This window comes from Xiphophorus couchianus, chromosome 5 (assembly GCF_001444195.1).
Source record: "Xiphophorus couchianus chromosome 5, X_couchianus-1.0, whole genome shotgun sequence".
Lineage (NCBI taxonomy): Eukaryota > Metazoa > Chordata > Actinopteri > Cyprinodontiformes > Poeciliidae > Xiphophorus > Xiphophorus couchianus.
This window is the reverse complement of record NC_040232.1, coordinates 31002357-31018671: the sequence shown is the minus strand read 5'-3', so window position 1 is coordinate 31018671 and position 16315 is coordinate 31002357. Positions and strand designations below refer to the sequence as shown.

The window sequence follows — 16315 nt, the reverse complement described above, 5'->3', positions numbered from 1 at the left end:
TTTCTTTACGAATAATTTGTATTCAGTCTGACCGAGTCAACTCTTTCCGCTCCAACATTCGCTGCACCAGCATCGAATGTTGGTTCGCTGCTGGTGCATCATTTACGAGTCTCTTGGTTTGTCTTTCAATCAGCTTCGCACAAAATATCTAAAGCTCAGTCAGGTTGGACAGTTAATATCTATAGTTTTAAATGGATTTAGGTCTGGACATTAGGATCTTCACAACATAGGTGACTTAATATACGAATCAGGGAACCTTCAAAAGTATCTGAAATATTATGGAGCCCAACCTACATTAACTACATTACTGTTGGTCAAATGCAACATACATTAAAATTAAGGGTGTTTTCATGGGCTTAAACTAAAAATGCCTTCAATTGAACCTTTCTTAGGTATCTTTCTTTCTCTTTTCCTCTCCCTTTACTTCTGTAGTTTTACTTCACTCCTCAGAACAAAGCACAGCAGCCAGGTTTACAGGCCAGACAGGCAGGAAGCAGCAGTGTTGGTCTTTCAAAATAAAGTAAAGTCTAATGTTTCATGATGTTTAATTTCATTTCAATCTGATTATGATTTGTGGAAGTCTGCATATTATCTATCTATCTATCTATCTATCTATCTATCTATCTATCTATCTATCTATCTATCTATCTATCTATCTATCTATCTATCTATCTATCTATCTATCTATCTATCTATCTATATGGCGTACTTTACATAGGATGAGAAATACTTCATTCTGAAGGTGTGACAAAATGTGACATTAAATATATATATATATCAAGGAATACTTTTGTTAAAGGTACGAATATATTTGCAAAAAATAAAAAAAGCATCACAAAGCTGCTGACAGATATTTTGCATTGCACTACCTTTCGCACATTGTTCACAACCGCGCTCTGCCCCTAGTTTATTTATTTATTATTTATTTTACAATTATCTGTTTGTGTCATAACTTCCACCTAAACTATTCGCTTCACCCCTCGGCTCTAACCGGGACCTCAGGAATGATGTTTTCGCCTCATTAGAATCAGGCTCTGATCCCCAGGAGGACCGCAGCTACTGACAAGGTCAAAGATCATGCAAGTAAAAAGTTCTAATTAGGTAACAAAAAGCAACATGGACACACGCTGCCGCTCCTCCAGCCATGATGTCTGCTTCTCCCCCGACCAGACTGCGGCGGCCCGCTGATTAGCATGTTAAGCAGGAAGAAGAAACGCAATCCGCCGCATGTTGTAGTTTAGCCTCTATCTGCCGTTCTGTCTGAGGCCAAGAGTTCAGTCTATATTCAGGAATCATATTACTGTTGTTCTCTTGTAGCTCATTCGCCTGCATCCCTTATGTTCCCCCCTCATGAAGCTGCCCTGGGATCACCCTGGCCTCCAGTCAGCTGTTTACCTTGTTACGCCCGCTGTGGATGAGGCCGGCTCTGCAGCATCATTTATTTAGGATTAATGAAATGTGGCCTAAACTGAGTGTAGCCGTCTGCCTCTGCACACAAGGGTGTGTGTGTGTGTGAGAGAGAGATGGTGTGATGGTGGGAGATTAAGGCTCTTTCATGGGTCAGCAGGCCAGTTTTGCCTCTGGCTAATTGTGGACTTAAAACACGAACTCTCTCTGATAACGCTCTCACTCTCTCCCAGACAAAATAAAGGCGGCATATCTCTTCCTCGCTCCCCTTTTCCTCCGTCTTTCTCCTTGAGACTGCCCTGCGCCGTCGCCATGGCAGCAGCAGATTGAGTGATTTTTCACTGCACGGATTGTTCAATTGTTATCTCTGTTTTTTTGCTCTCTGCCTCTCCCTATTATTCTGTCTCCCTTCCTGCTCTGCCATGTTGTTTCACGTGCATCCATTTCATTTTCTGCGTGGGTTACCGATCATCCTGCATGAGCTCGCGCGCACACACACACACCCACACACACACACACACACACACACACGCAAACAGAAGACAATGCAGCTCTTCACTCTCATTTTTTTTTACCGATGCTCTCTCTGTCTTCCTCTCCAGGGTCTCAAATTGCAGCTGCTGGTGTGAAGTCCCAGCTCTTCCTGCTCAGCATGGCTGTGTCCCTGTGGTGCATGGCAGTGGGTGTTCTCACCCTGGCTCAAGTCGCCCCCTCTGGTCAAGGTAAGTTTGATCATAAGAAAACGTAAATAAATGTAAAAAATTCTAAATTTAGTGGTGAAACGGAAATTCAAAGTGCTAAAATTTGAGAAATATTCAGTTAGAGCTTTGCATTTCTTTTTCAATTTTGCGTGTTACTCTGATGTGCTCTGTCACCAGAAAATATCACTTTACTGAGATTGGGAAAGGTTGAGTACTAGTGAATGGAAGTAGCTGAAAAGCTCATATAATCCATTTCCACTCACAAAGGTTTAAACGCACTGCAATAGTCTCGCTGTCAAGCAGATATTCTTTGAACACAGTCTCTGTCACATCTCTGTATCTGTGTAAAGTTCGCTTCCTTACAAGACTTTGTGTTGTTTCCTGCCGTAGAATAGGATCAAATTACAATTTTTAACTTCCATTTACAAGTGAAGCTGGTTTTGCTGAGAATCAGCCAATCCCAATAATCACCTCAACGATTAGTGCATTGTAAGTTTGGCTTCAGTATTTACCTTTAAACCCACTTCATGACATTGCAAAAGGCAAACTATTTCAGTAAAGGCCCGCTCAGTCAGTCAGACAGTCGGCGCTGTGATGAGCTCAGCCTCTGTTTTTTTTTGTTTGTTTTGTTTTTTACCACACAAGTAAATCAGAACTGTGACAAATAAATTGTAATTCGGGACTAAAACTGTGACACTCAGATGTTATTTTGGCCTAAGTTCTGATTGGCAGCGTTTACTCTAATATTCACAGGTGTCAGCCTTCCCATTTCTACCAATTACTGTCGCTATAATCATTTATGTTCTGTGGTTATGTAAAACAATGCAGGAGGAAGTGGACGTGGCTGAAAATCTTAGTTTTTTACACATAACCTGTTGCATCAGTACAGTAATAACAAGTTGTTATTATGATGAAATCCTTTGTCAAACTCTAAGTCTGTCCAGAGTTATTTTCTCACAAGACTTTTAGGTTTTTGAGCTCTTAAAAGGTATTTGAATGAACCCTTTAGTGAATGGAAGCACCTGAAAGTCCAAACTTTCCACATGTAATTACTTATGATTTTGCTGACAACAGTCTAAGGGTCAAACCAGTCCACTGTTATAAGATCTGTGGATCAAGTCAGTTGATCCTGGCAACCTCAGCACAGATCAGCCAATCAGTCACATTCATTTATAAAGTACCTTAAAAACAACAAGTGCTGTACAGCAATCAAAGTAAAACATCACAATTGGGTTCATTTAAAGGAGTAACAAAGTAAAAAAACAACAACACAGATATAAATAAGGAGACTAGATGCCAATAAAATAATTCACTTTGTCCAAAAGGCCAGGGGATAAACATGTCTTTAAATGAAACAAAAAATAAAATAAAAAATGACAGAAGTGCATAAAAATGAGCTTACACCTAGAAAGATTTGAAGTGTGCAAGTTTGAGACGCTCGGAGCGTAACACGGTCAGCTGTTCAGCACCGTGGACGGCGAGCGACGCGACACGGCCGTTCTGGACCGAGTCTCAAGAGCCAGTCTCCCTGCCATGTGTGCACGATGCTGGAGCCGATGTGGGAAACCGAATTACGGTAACGATGATGGGATTTTCTCCTGACATGTAAAGATTCACTTTGCACAGTTCATGTTACAGTACGACCCTCGTACAAGGGGAGGAACTGAAACTTGCCACACTGTTTTGTTTTCACCACCTTCTGACAGAAAAGTCCTTCATTCTGTCAAAAAACAACAACAACAACAACAATAAAACTAATAAACTTGTCACATCTGATGACATGCAGAATCCAAAGTGCAGTTGCAGTCCTGGGCACCTTGTTTTTTTTTTTTTTTTTTTTTAAATATTTTATATTCATTAAGAGCCTGATTTGTGGGGCCAACATTGATCTTTGCAGGGTTTGAATTAGGCAATCTGAGCAAATTGTTACAGCATCCACAGGGGAATCATTAGCGTGTATCAATATTCAAAGGCATGGTAATTAATGACTGATGAAATCAGAACAGGTAATTAAGAGGAACTGGCTCAATTTCTCATGCAAATGTCTCTTTAGCATGAATATTGGGGCTCCTTTCGAAGCATAGAACGCGGCCTGGTGAAACCAAAAGAAACCGACACAGAACGCATGCAATAAACCCAAAGTTCTGTAGTAAAATTTATTTTAAAAGTTGATTTGTAATGCCATACTAGTCTTATACGTTTCTCACTTAAATCTTGCACACTGGTGTTCAAGTGGGACAAAATGTACAACCAGTACGCCGTAAATTCACTCTTTACCAGTTGTTGGTATTCATTACCAAAACAGCTCAAATTTGCCATGATTTATTCATGTCATGTCTTCAGATGGAAAAAAAAAAAAAAGCTTAAGTGTTTGCTTTACCTGGAGCAGGAACATTTATCACAGCCCCCAAAATATGATTCCAAAAAGGCTGCATATACACCCATTAGAGCATCTCGCACTAAAGGCTCCGAAACTGACGGGAGCACTAAAGTGTGGATAAAAAGAGGCGTGACGGATGCATTTTATCAGGCTTGGAAGGCGAGTGGCAGCTCATCCAGTGAGAACCAAGCTGGAATTTCAATGTGGATTTCATCTTTAAAGCCTGATACGCAGTCTCGGGGCGTTGCAGCTTTCCCTCCGTCGGTTTGAAGCAAAGTGTCACATACATTGACTTGGGAAAAGAATCCATTACCCTTGAACTTTTTCATAGTTTTCATGTTGCAACAAGAATTTTCAGTGTATTTCGTTGGGATTCTGCGTAACAGACCAACGTGAAGAAGTGCATCAGTATGAAGCGAAAGGAAAGAAACAAACCTTGTTTAGTGCCATCCATTATTGTCATCAACTCTGATCAGCTTCTTTTCTCCTCCTGAAGAAAAACATCACCGCAGCCTAATGCTGCCACCGCCAGGTTTTCTTTGACGCATCTTCCTCTCCACAGCTACTGCATGCATGTAATCGCAATTAAATTTGTGAGTCAGCAACCTTTGAAATTTGAAGAGCGATTACAAAAAAACAAATTTCGAATTACAAGAAGAAACATGAGCCTTCGATTAAAGAAAATCCTCGGTTTTCATGCTAAAAGAAAAGCTAGCATTTTATAGAGTTTAACGCTTCAGTATAAACACATTGAGCGCTAAAACGTATCTGATTGTGTTCCGCCTAAAAGAGGAATCATGACTTAAGCTTGTTTGCAGTTTATATTTATGCAAACTACAGACTAAAGGCTTAGTTTTGAGATGACTCAGTCTTTATTACAACAAAGTGTTTTAATGTTTCCCCTTTGCAAGCAGTGCTGAATATTTCATGTTGTGCTTCGGAGTGGGCCTCTACGTTCTTGTCACAAACGGGTATTTAAAACTTTGTGGCATCTTTAACCTCCACCACCCCTCTCACTAAAAGATTATTTTATTGCAACAAAAACAACGTTGCTGCATCCCTCCCCTGTTTACGGAAACTGGTTGCCAGACTCTTAAGGAGGTTTCTCCAACAGTTGGACCTCACAATTTTCACCATTACTAACATCAGTCTGACTTCTACTACAGTGCCAAATGATTTTCAACATGCTGCTGCTCAAACTCTGCTGGCAAAAAAAAAAAAAGGTTTTGGTCCAGCAGTTTTTGCTAATTTTAGACCTATTTTCTCCCCCCTTCCAGTTTCTCTCCCCTGGGGAGTACCGCAGAGCTCTGTGCTCGAGCCACTGTTTTTCGTTATTAATTTATAGCCTCTTGGCACTATTTTTTATAAACCACGACCTTTCATTTTCTATGCTGACGACTGCCAAGTTTATTTTCCCTTCAAGCTCAACAGGGCACCCTCTGTTGAACCTTTTCTGAACTGCCTCGGCCACATGTGAGGGGATGGAGGGCACTCGGGTTGCTGAAATTTAATGAAAGTAGTATTGACTCCTGCCTCCAAGTTGAGTCAATTCAGTTGTCAAATCCTGTTTTTGTTTTTCACCCGAGGCGGCTGGCCAAAATGAATTCTCTCCTTCCAAGACCGCCACACCTACGGAGAGCATTTAGTTTTCTGTAATTCTCTTTAAATTAGTCTTAACCGTTCAAAGTTGGCACAAAATGCTGCTGCAAGATTTCTAAATGATTTTTAGAAAACACATGACTCCAGATTTAATGTCTCGTCACTGGCTTCCTGTCCACGCTAGAATGTGTTTTGAGATAACTTTACTTTCAAAAGTTTAAATGGCATTCCCACCTTTTTTTTAAATCTCTTCTATATCTCATCACACACTCTGAGGTTAGCTCATCCGATGTTTTAACTGTCCCCAAAACCTCATCCATATTCACTTTCTCCTGATAAGTTGTCTAATTAGCTTTCTATGAAAATTAGCTATCGCTTGCCGTTTTGAAATCTTGTTTAAAAAGTCACTTTTGCTCTGTGGTTTTAATCACACTTTGCATGAAAAAAAAATAATAATAAAAAAAGTCCAAAATGACTAAACATTTGGACAGGACTTCCAAAAACGCTTCCCAATGTGAAGCGTTTTAAAATCTCCGTTTTTTTACACTTAACAAGAAATACCTTTAGCTGCCATCTTTAGGTGTTGTGCATCATGAAGCGCAGCACTGGTTTCATGAGTCATGCTCAGTATTTTTTTTTATTCCTTCTTCTCACTCAATTTCCATTAAGCTCAAAATATGAAGAAAAAAGCTGTCACAGAAATGGTGAGCTTCAAGTGTTTTGAGGGAACAACGAGCCTCTTTTAAGGCATTATGAAGATGTTCTTCTTTAGAATTTCTTTTATTCATTTACGTGTTTTCCCACCTTGTGCTGCGTCTGTATTTAAAATCATCTTGTTTTAGCACCTTTGCGACAACGATTTTTAGAATTAAAATTGTTCAAATAATTGCCAACTGATCATGAATTCGATTTTTCCTTATGTCTTTCTACATTCTCCACCATGCATTCCTTTGCCACGGCGCTCTTTGCTTATTTTCTCTCTCTTTCTCCCTCTCTCTCTCTCACCCCTGCAGCCATGTCTCGGGCCGCCATGCCGTTCGGGCTGCTGCGCAGGGAGTTGGCGTGCGAGGGCTACCCCATAGAGCTGCGCTGCCCAGGAAGTGATGTTGTGATGGTGGAGACAGCCAATTACGGACGCACCGACGACAAGATCTGTGACGCAGACCCCTTCCAGATGGAGAACACGCAGTGTTACCTTCCTGATGCCCTAAAGATCATGTCCCAGAGGTTTGTATCCGCTGAACTGTGTGATTTGTTCGTTCGGCGAGGAAAAATAATGTGCACTGCCTCTCTTAGCTTATGTCGCGTTACAAACAAGAACTTCCTGTTTCGTGTTGGGATCTTGTTTGACAGGCCAACTGAAAACAGCACGAAACAGCAAAGTGAAATAAAAGTATCAGATGCAGTTTTCAAATGTTCTTACTCTTAGTAGGGAAAAATCTGAAATTTAGGGCACACGCATTCAGCTACTAGATAAAATCCAGTGCAAGCAAATGCCTTGAAGGGGATCTGTGATGTAAAATTTGCATTTTGCAGGTTTTTGCATCTCAACTACTTCTAAAAACAGCCAAAGCTCCTAAAAAACACACTTAAACAATTAATGTTTTTTGGTATCTCCCAGTTGTTATGCCAGAATCAACAGGCACTGTAACGTTACCTAGCAACCCCAGCTGAGCTCCAGCACCTTTTGTCAGCTGGTTTTACCACTGCATGCACTGTACAATGGCTGCTGGAAAAGACAAGTGTTTTGTTGTTGACTTACCATTCAGAAACCACTTGCTGGATTCTCCTTGGTTGTGCACGAGGTTCCATTTATGCTTTTCAAAGATGCACGGTTGTAAAATTATGTGTCTGTTTTCAGCCATTTTCACATGCAAATGTAAAAGTTGAGTTGGGGTGTTAGGGGGGGGGGACCAGCAGCAACTTATTTGGATTTAAAGTGACAGGAGCCCCTAAAACAGCTCGTTATGAAAGGAGCTCATAGTAGATAGAACTGACCAAAGTTCAGGCCTGAATTGAATTCAGAACTTGAAAATGGATGTTCACATATTATCGCCATCTAATCTGACTGAGTTTGAGTTACTGCCAAGACTGTTAGCCCGTTTTACACATACATGAATTTGACTTTCGTTATTTGGCCTCGCTTTACAGCTGCTAGAGTTTCACCTCATCTCCAAAGGTGTTTTCCAAAGTTTGGAATCGTATTCGTGGGAATTTTTGAAAATTTTTTCAGATGACCATTTGTGAGGTCAGACACTGTTGTTGGACAAGAAGTCTCTCTGCTCTAATTCGTCACTACAGTCTTCTGTCAGGCTGACAGCGGGCCAGTCCAGCTTTACCAGACACGTCTTTATGGACCCTGCTTATATTTGAACAGGAAGGAGCCATTTTCAAACTGTTTCCACAAAGTGAGGTGCATAAAATCTTCCTAAATTTATTGGTGTGCTGAGGAATTAACATTTCCTTTCACTCAACTGATCTGAAGAACTGAGTAAAACTCCTGAAAACAAACCAGCTCACACAGGAGTTTACAGAGGTACTGAGAATATCCTAATTTTTTTTCAAATGTTTATTGATCGTTTACACAGAAGTGATCGGAAGACCAAATTGAATAGTTTTGTCCCCATATTTTTTGGTAATCAAGTGCAAAGAAAGAATAACATTTTCACTCTTCAGATCTGATCCAAAGGTCCTCCAGCTGCATTTACATCTAAAGGGCTTCTGCAAAACCTTCACTGAGTGGGGCTCTACACAAATACGTGCATGCCACACTTTTTAGACTTTTTTAAAATCATACAAAACTTCAAAAACCATGTATTCTTTTTTCTACATGTCACAGTTATACGCAACTTTCTGTCACCAGCATAGAAAAAAAACACTCAGTTTCGTTTCCGTATCATGACAAAATATAAAAAAACGTCAGAGACATTCAAGCAACGCCTAGAAATTCTGCAAATTATGACCTTATTATTTAAACTTGTGAAGGCGTTCTGGATGGAAGCAGGTCAACTGTTTAACGCAATTACTGGTTTGTGCGCAGCGGGTAGGTGTGTTGCCATACATAATAAATGTGGATTAGTTGGAAACACTACACCAAAACAATACTCAGGCTTGTGTGTCAGGTGGGTGTGTAAGCGCTGCAGAATGTTTAGCTGTGTACTAGCTGTGTACTAACTGTGTACTAGCTGTGTACTCAGCAGCATTTTCCTCAAAGAACTGATCAATATTCAGCGAGAAAGAGAGAGAGAGAGAGAAGGCCCATCCCTTGCCTCTTCTTTTTCTGTGTTACTCCCTCGACTTCGTCTTTCTTCCCCTCCCTCTAAACTCCATCAGTTTCATCGACCGATTCATCAATCCCAATCCGTCCGTTCTGTTCCTCAGATGTAACAACCGGACTCAGTGTGTGGTGGTCGCGGGGGTCGACGTCTTCCCAGACCCCTGCCCCGGAACGTACAAGTACCTGGAGATCCAGTACGAGTGCGTCCCTTACAGTGAGTACGCGTTAATATGCGACTGAACACATACACACACAAAAGAAGAAAAAAAAACAGTAACACACACGAAACACAGATTTAACCTATTTATGTCATGATGCAGGTTTGATTTTTGACTTTTCACCTTCTGATGTCAGCTATTTCCCTGGGAGATTGATGGCTATGTATATATATATATTTTTTTTAAGTGAGATGTTTTTTTTTTTCTCAGGAAGAGGGGGTGTGCATGTTGGTGTGTGTGAATCACAAACAGAAAGTAGGATGGAGAGAGAGGGGGAGAGGGAGGGACAGGGAGTGCTGAGAAAGGGGGAAAAGGGAAGAAAACAAACCGTGGGGCATTTGCAAATTGTCATAAAATGTCACGCGTGTCGGCGTGTGTGTGTGTGTGTGTGTGTGTGTGTGTGTGTGTAGGGGGGTGTGCGTGGGGGGGTAAGCGTTGGCGTGTGCACGCGTGTGTGTGCTTCTCTTTTGCAGATTCACGCCACAGGAGTTGCTCTCTTTTCTCCACAGGAGCCTGATTGAGGGAAGGACAGATCGGGGGAGGGAGGGAGGAGGAAGAAAAACGGGGGGATAATTGGGGGAGGAGGGTGGAGGGAGGTGGTGAGGGGTGAGGGAGAAGAAGAGCGGAGTATGTTGGAGTTTCTTTATCTTTCTCTTTTTTCTTTTAATTTTCTCTTTTTTTTTTACATGAACAATAATGTTTGTGGTGAGAATGAGCTCCGAAATCTTTATCTGTGCAACTTTTTCTTTCTTTTTCCTCCTTTCTTTGCTTCTTTCTTTCTTGCTTGCTTTCCTTTTCTCTCTCTTTCTCACTCCCCCCTTCTTTCACCCCCTGACTTTTCTTTCTTTCTCTCCCTCTTTTTTTTCCTATGCTTGAGTAGAAGTGGACCAAAAAGGTAAAGACAAAACATTGTAGCATCTTGATCTCTCCTTACCCCCAATCCTCCCTCTTTTCTCTTCTTCTTCTACCTCTCCACTCTCCTCCTCTTCCTCTATCCTATCATTTCTCTCCTCCTCCAACCCTAGGACGTTGTTTCGTAATCATGCTGGATGTTGCCCCTCTTCCTCGCCCTCCCCCCTCCGCCCCTCCTCTTCTTTTTTTCATTTATTTATTTATTTTAATTTTTCACGCAGTTCTTTGATTTTTTTTTCCCTCCACATTTTATCCATCTCTTGTTGTATCCAAAGCCGTCTTTTTGATCCAATTTTATCCAGGTTCTGCACCTATCTTCCTCTCTCTTCCTCCTCTCGTCTTTCTCTCCGTCTTTCTGTGCACACACACAAAAAAACCCCACAACTGGTCGCACAAACATGAACACCTTCTTTACCAACTCTTTCTTCCTTCCTTCCTTCCTTTCCTCCTTCCTTCTTTTCCAGTCATCCTCGTCATGCTTATTTTCCTTTTTCTTCCCTTATAGGAAGAGCCCCTTATTTATCTTCATAGGAAAAATAAGATGAAACGTGTGTGTGGTTGTTTATTCGTCTGGATGTGCGTGCTTACCAAGCACCGCTTACATGCAAGAATGCGTCTGGGCGTGTGCGTGCGTGCGTGTGTGTGTGTGCGTGTGTGTGCATGCATGCCTCTTTGCATGCCAGTGTGGGACTGTCCAGTCTACATATGTGTCCATGCAGTTATTGACATGTGGGTGGACCAATCGTTGTGCCCGGCGTAAACTAACCTGCCCTCTCATTCACTTCAAGGCAAACTTTAGCCCCGCCTTCTGCGTCCCTGACTCTACCTCACACTCTTCTTAACTCTTTTTGCACTAACCCCCTCCGTCCGCCCCACTCGCCCCCCACTCCCCTACATACACACGAACACGCCCGCGCACACACGCACAGACACACACACACACATAAAACACTTAAATGCGCTTATACAACTTTCATTGCAGTGTCCCTGTTGTATTAATCACCACACGCACAGTGTGTGACTTTTCAACTCTTATTCGTCTCTTCTGTCGCCTGAAATCAGAGGTGTTTTAAATCTCTCTCTTCTTCTCCCCGTTCTTTTTCTCCGAATCTCTCTGCACCATCATCTATAATTCAAATCATTTTTTTTACCCCCTCTTGCTTTCTTTCATCCTTTTTTCCCCCCCTCCTCACACCTGCCTCTGCTTTCTTCCTCTCTTCCTCTTACGTTGCCTCCGTTCTCTTCCCCGTTTCTCTCATCCTGCTTTCCTAACGCCCGGCTCTTAGTTTTCGTGTGCCCCGGCTCGCTTCTCAGCATCCAGCCGGACTCCTCTCTCCTGGAGGCGGAGCATCAGTCCGGGGCCTGGTGCAAAGACCCCCTTCAGGCCGGAGACAGGCTGTACGTCATGCCGTGGACGCCGTACAGAACGGAGGTCCTGTATGAGTACGCCTCGTGGGACGACCTCCGACAGAACAGAGTCACCACCACCTACAAGTGAGTTTGATTTTGTTTTGCCACCTGGACCCGGCTCCGATTACTGTTGGACCAGCAGCATTCATGTACAGAAACCCATCCTGGAAAGCATCATCGCCTTTTTCCCCTCCGGTGTTAACATACGACAGTGGGTGTCTGTTCCAGGAGAGAGAAGTTACGCACATTTCCACAAGACCTTTGAGAAAATGTTACATGGAGGGATGAGACAAAAGTGGAACTTTTTGAAATCTGCGTGTGCGCTTTGATACATCTGGCATAGAAGAGTAACACAGAATTTTCAATTATTAAATACAGAGTCAAAGATGGTAGTTATAGTGTGATGGTGTGAAGACGCTTTGCTTCATCAGGACCTGGACAAATTCCTGTAATTTATAACTTGGTGAATTCTGCTCTCTGGAACACAATAGAACCGAATCTGAACATTTATTTTGGCCACCAGAGTGGAAAAATGTCATTGGCTCACCAACGTACAACACAGGTGTGAGTCACATGACTTTTTTCTTGTATTATTAGGACTTTATTTTCATAAAATTATGACTGAGTCCATTTTGACTAGACGAGCTGGTCTTCAGATCTTCTTTCTCATGATTTTACGTGTTTCCTCTGGTAATATTGCGTCCCTACTAATTTTATGACATTATTGTCACAATGTTATAATTTTATTTTTGTAATATTATGGCTTTTTGTCGTACAACTTATTCTCATATTATTCTGGCTTTATCCTGGTAACAGTGTGGCTACATTTTTGCATTATGAAGTCTTTTTTCTCGTATTATTATACTATATTCTCCTGTAATTTCTACTTACTGTTGTGCGACTTTATTCTCATAATACTTTGACTTTTTTCTCACATTCTGCTCTATTTTTCTTAGCCTAGCCCTAACACTCTCTAATAAAAACAAGACAGTCTAACTAAAAATGTATAAATAACATATTTTTCAAATTAAAAAGTGTACCACCACTGGTACACTTTTTAATTTCTCTTATGTGGCATAGTTACAAACATTTTAGTATGAAAAACCTCCTAATAAAGAAAAATCAATGTCGTAGATGTATCATTTTGGCCTGGAAAAGGTTCAAAAAGTCAGCTATATTACCTAACTTACAGGATAACTTCTAGTGTTTGACCACAAATGAAATGGATATTATCCGTCCTCTTCAATGTGTTTCTCTGTCCTAGGTTGCCGAGTCGTGTGGACGGCACGGGTTTTGTGGTGTACGACGGAGCTGTGTTTTACAACAAGGAGCGAACTCGCAACCTGGTCAAATACGACCTGCGCACTCGCATCAAGAGCGGCGAGGCAGTGGTGGTCAACGCCAATTACCATGACACCTCTCCTTACCGCTGGGGAGGAAAGTCGGACATCGATCTGGCGGTGGACGAGAACGGGCTCTGGGTTATCTACTCCACGGAGGCCAATAACGGACGCATCGTGGTCAGCCAGGTAGGAGGACTGAACTCCGATCGATGGCAGGAGCGGGGGAAGGAAAGAAAAGCAGCTTAAGCGCCACTGGGTTTTATTCCAGGTGAACCCGTACACGCTGCGCTTCGAGGGCACCTGGGCGACGGGCTTCGACAAACGCGGCGCCAGCAACGCCTTCATGGCCTGCGGCGTGCTCTACGCGGTGCGCTCCGTCTTCCAGGACGACGAGGGCCAGGCGGACAGCCGCGCCAGCAGCAACATGGTGGTGTACGCCTACGACACCAGTCGGGGTCAGGAGCTGCCCGTCCAGATACCGTTCCCCAACCCGTACCAGTACATCTCCTCCATCGACTACAATCCCAGAGACAACCAGCTGTACGTGTGGAACAACTACTACATGCTGCGCTACCCTCTGAGTTTCACACCGCCACCACCAACTAAAGGTGAGGAAATAACAAATTATGTTACACTACATATATAAATATACTTGGGGGGAAAAAAATTAAAAACCTTTTCATATTCTCAAAGGTATCACCTCGAACCTCAGTGTGTTTTATTTGGATTTGGGCAACACAAGGAAGTGAACAACTCTGACAAGGATAGTAGAGAATATATTGCCTTTTTATTTTTACTTCAATAAAAATATGACTAGTCTAGCATTCATTTTCTTATTCATATCCATCCTCCTTTACCCGATACACCTAAATGAAATCAAGCTCAACTAGCTGCAGTTTGCCAGTGTCCATCTGGGAGACATGCTGGACATGAGGGAGAAGGCGCTCTGGTCAGACGATGGTTCAGATCAAGAAGCATATTTGTGTGGCTTAGTCAAAGCCCAGATTTAAATTCCACTGATTAGTCTTCACAAATGTTTCTTAGCCAGAAAATTTGTTTCTAGCTGAAGCCGAATTATTATATAAATAAAAATGTGGGCAAAAAAGTCTTGACGTTTGCCCCATAAATAAGCAATAAATCAGTAGTTGGCAGATAAATTTAAATGAGCACAATCATTTCCATTCTGATGATAATTTTTTTTTAAAGGGCAATTTTATTTACAGACTTCATTTTCTGTTTCATTTATGGTTTCAGTTGTGTCTGTTTTTTTTTTGTTCCGTTATATTTATTGATTTTGGTTGTTTTGTTTTATTTAAACAGTTTGAATGTTTGCTCTCTCTAAGGGTTCTTTCAGAGAGCAAATGTTGGCATTATCAAAATGCCAAACAGCAGCAACAATGTCATTGATTACCTCAATAATTTCTGGGAATGTTGTGATCATGACAGGCCACCTCATAATTCAACAAAAAGTTGTTCCTCATAGTATTGTGACAGTAAAATTTGAATATGAATACAAACACAAACCCGCAGCTGACCTTTTTTTAGTTGTTTTCTCAAACATTTCCATCTCTGAAAACCTTTTCTCATCCGTTGTGTCATCTATGTTCTATGTAGAAAATATCAACAATGTAAACTGAAGCTTGGGGACGGAGCATAGCAAAATGTGAAACGTTGTCACGGAATATGAACGCATCAGGACGGGACGGCGTGTTGTCTCTGTCCCTGCAGGTCCCCTGTCCTCTCTGATGACCACTGTGCGGTCCTACACGGCTACGGTCGCTCTCACCCCGGTGCGCCCGTCGGCCTCGCACCCGATCGGCGTCATCAACAGGGGTCCGATCACAGCCATGGTCCCGCTGACCCCGCGGCCTCCGCTGCGGGTCCCCCTGGCCCCCGGCGGGCCCGGTCAGGTCGGCGGATGCGAGGGCCGCGTTGCGCGAGGAGTTCAGTGGCCTCCGACTCTGAAGGGAGAGACGGTGGAGCGGCCCTGCCCTAAGGGGTCTCTGGGTAGGTGTGGTGTGTGTTTTGGTGTCTGTGTGAGTGTATCCCGTTTCCTTTTGAAACGCAGTCAGGTGTCCAATCTTTCAACTCAGACGAGACGGGGGGAAAACAAAAAAAAAACGAGAGAGGAGTTTCAGTGCGCAGAGACGCCGGATTGGGCAATTTTTCCTCTCACTGAGCAGCTGCCTCTCCATCACACCCTCCCTCTGAGAAGACGCTGTGATGCAGATTATGTTGATAATCCTGTGGTGCATTTTGCCTCGATAATCACGTCAAATCGTTTCAGCACGGATTTAGCACAGAGTTGACGATTATACTGGAACAGCATCACCGTATTTTATCTTTTAACTCGAACCAGGCGGAGATGCCGCCTCGCCTAATTTGCAGGAAGTGTTGAGTGACTGGCCATGAACTGATGTTTTAATAGATTTATGTGATATAAATCTGGCTTGATTCACAGTTTTACACTGAACTGTGTTGAAGTTTGTTGTTCTGTTTTCATAATGCATTCTCCAGGCAACAAAGTCTAAATGTGTAAAACTAATTAGAACTATTTTAATAGGTAAAAAAAAAAAAAAAAAAAAAAAAAGCTGCTACAAGCGTTAACTATAACCTCAACAATTCACACTCACGTCTCGGACTAAAACCATTATTCAGATTAATCACAATGAATTGATTACTGAGATAATTGTCAACTAGTTTAGTGATCAATTAATCATTAACTAGAGACTACAGACTCAAAAAAGATAAAATGCTGAATGAACAGCACAATCAGAGCAATAATTAAGTTATAACTGTACAAAAAATATGGACATTTTGCATTTAATCTTAGTCTGTAAAAATGTTACGCCTAAAATTTCATAGTTTTAGGTTCAACCGGTTCAAATTCTGATACAAAAAATCTCCTATTAAGTACCTTTTGCTGCCCATTATTAATCGTTTAATCTAAAAGTGATCAAGCCCTACAATGCATCGATGTCGAGCAGAAAGGGCCTTTCCACTTTTTACATGTTGATGTTAAAAAGTTTTTTCAACATTTGTTACGAATGATCGTGCTCACGCCACAG

General features: G+C 42.0%; 1 protein-coding gene across 6 annotated transcripts in view; it reads left to right on the top strand.

Moving 5' to 3' along the window:
• Window positions 1-16315, top strand: part of LOC114144595 (adhesion G protein-coupled receptor L1) — a 60632-nt gene that overhangs the window by 25548 nt on the left and 18769 nt on the right. For 5 of the 6 annotated variants that reach the window (XM_028017613.1, XM_028017611.1, XM_028017609.1 and 2 more), the window contains 8 exons: window positions 2010-2129; window positions 7101-7314; window positions 9469-9578; window positions 10463-10477; window positions 11781-11988; window positions 13169-13433; window positions 13516-13855; window positions 14976-15254. In XM_028017613.1, the coding sequence (XP_027873414.1) occupies window positions 2060-2129; window positions 7101-7314; window positions 9469-9578; window positions 10463-10477; window positions 11781-11988; window positions 13169-13433; window positions 13516-13855; window positions 14976-15254 (1501 nt within the window). In that variant the 5' untranslated portion in view covers window positions 2010-2059. The remainder of the gene's footprint in view (window positions 1-2009; window positions 2130-7100; window positions 7315-9468; window positions 9579-10462; window positions 10478-11780; window positions 11989-13168; window positions 13434-13515; window positions 13856-14975; window positions 15255-16315) is intronic. The other variant, XM_028017612.1, reaches the window with a different exon arrangement.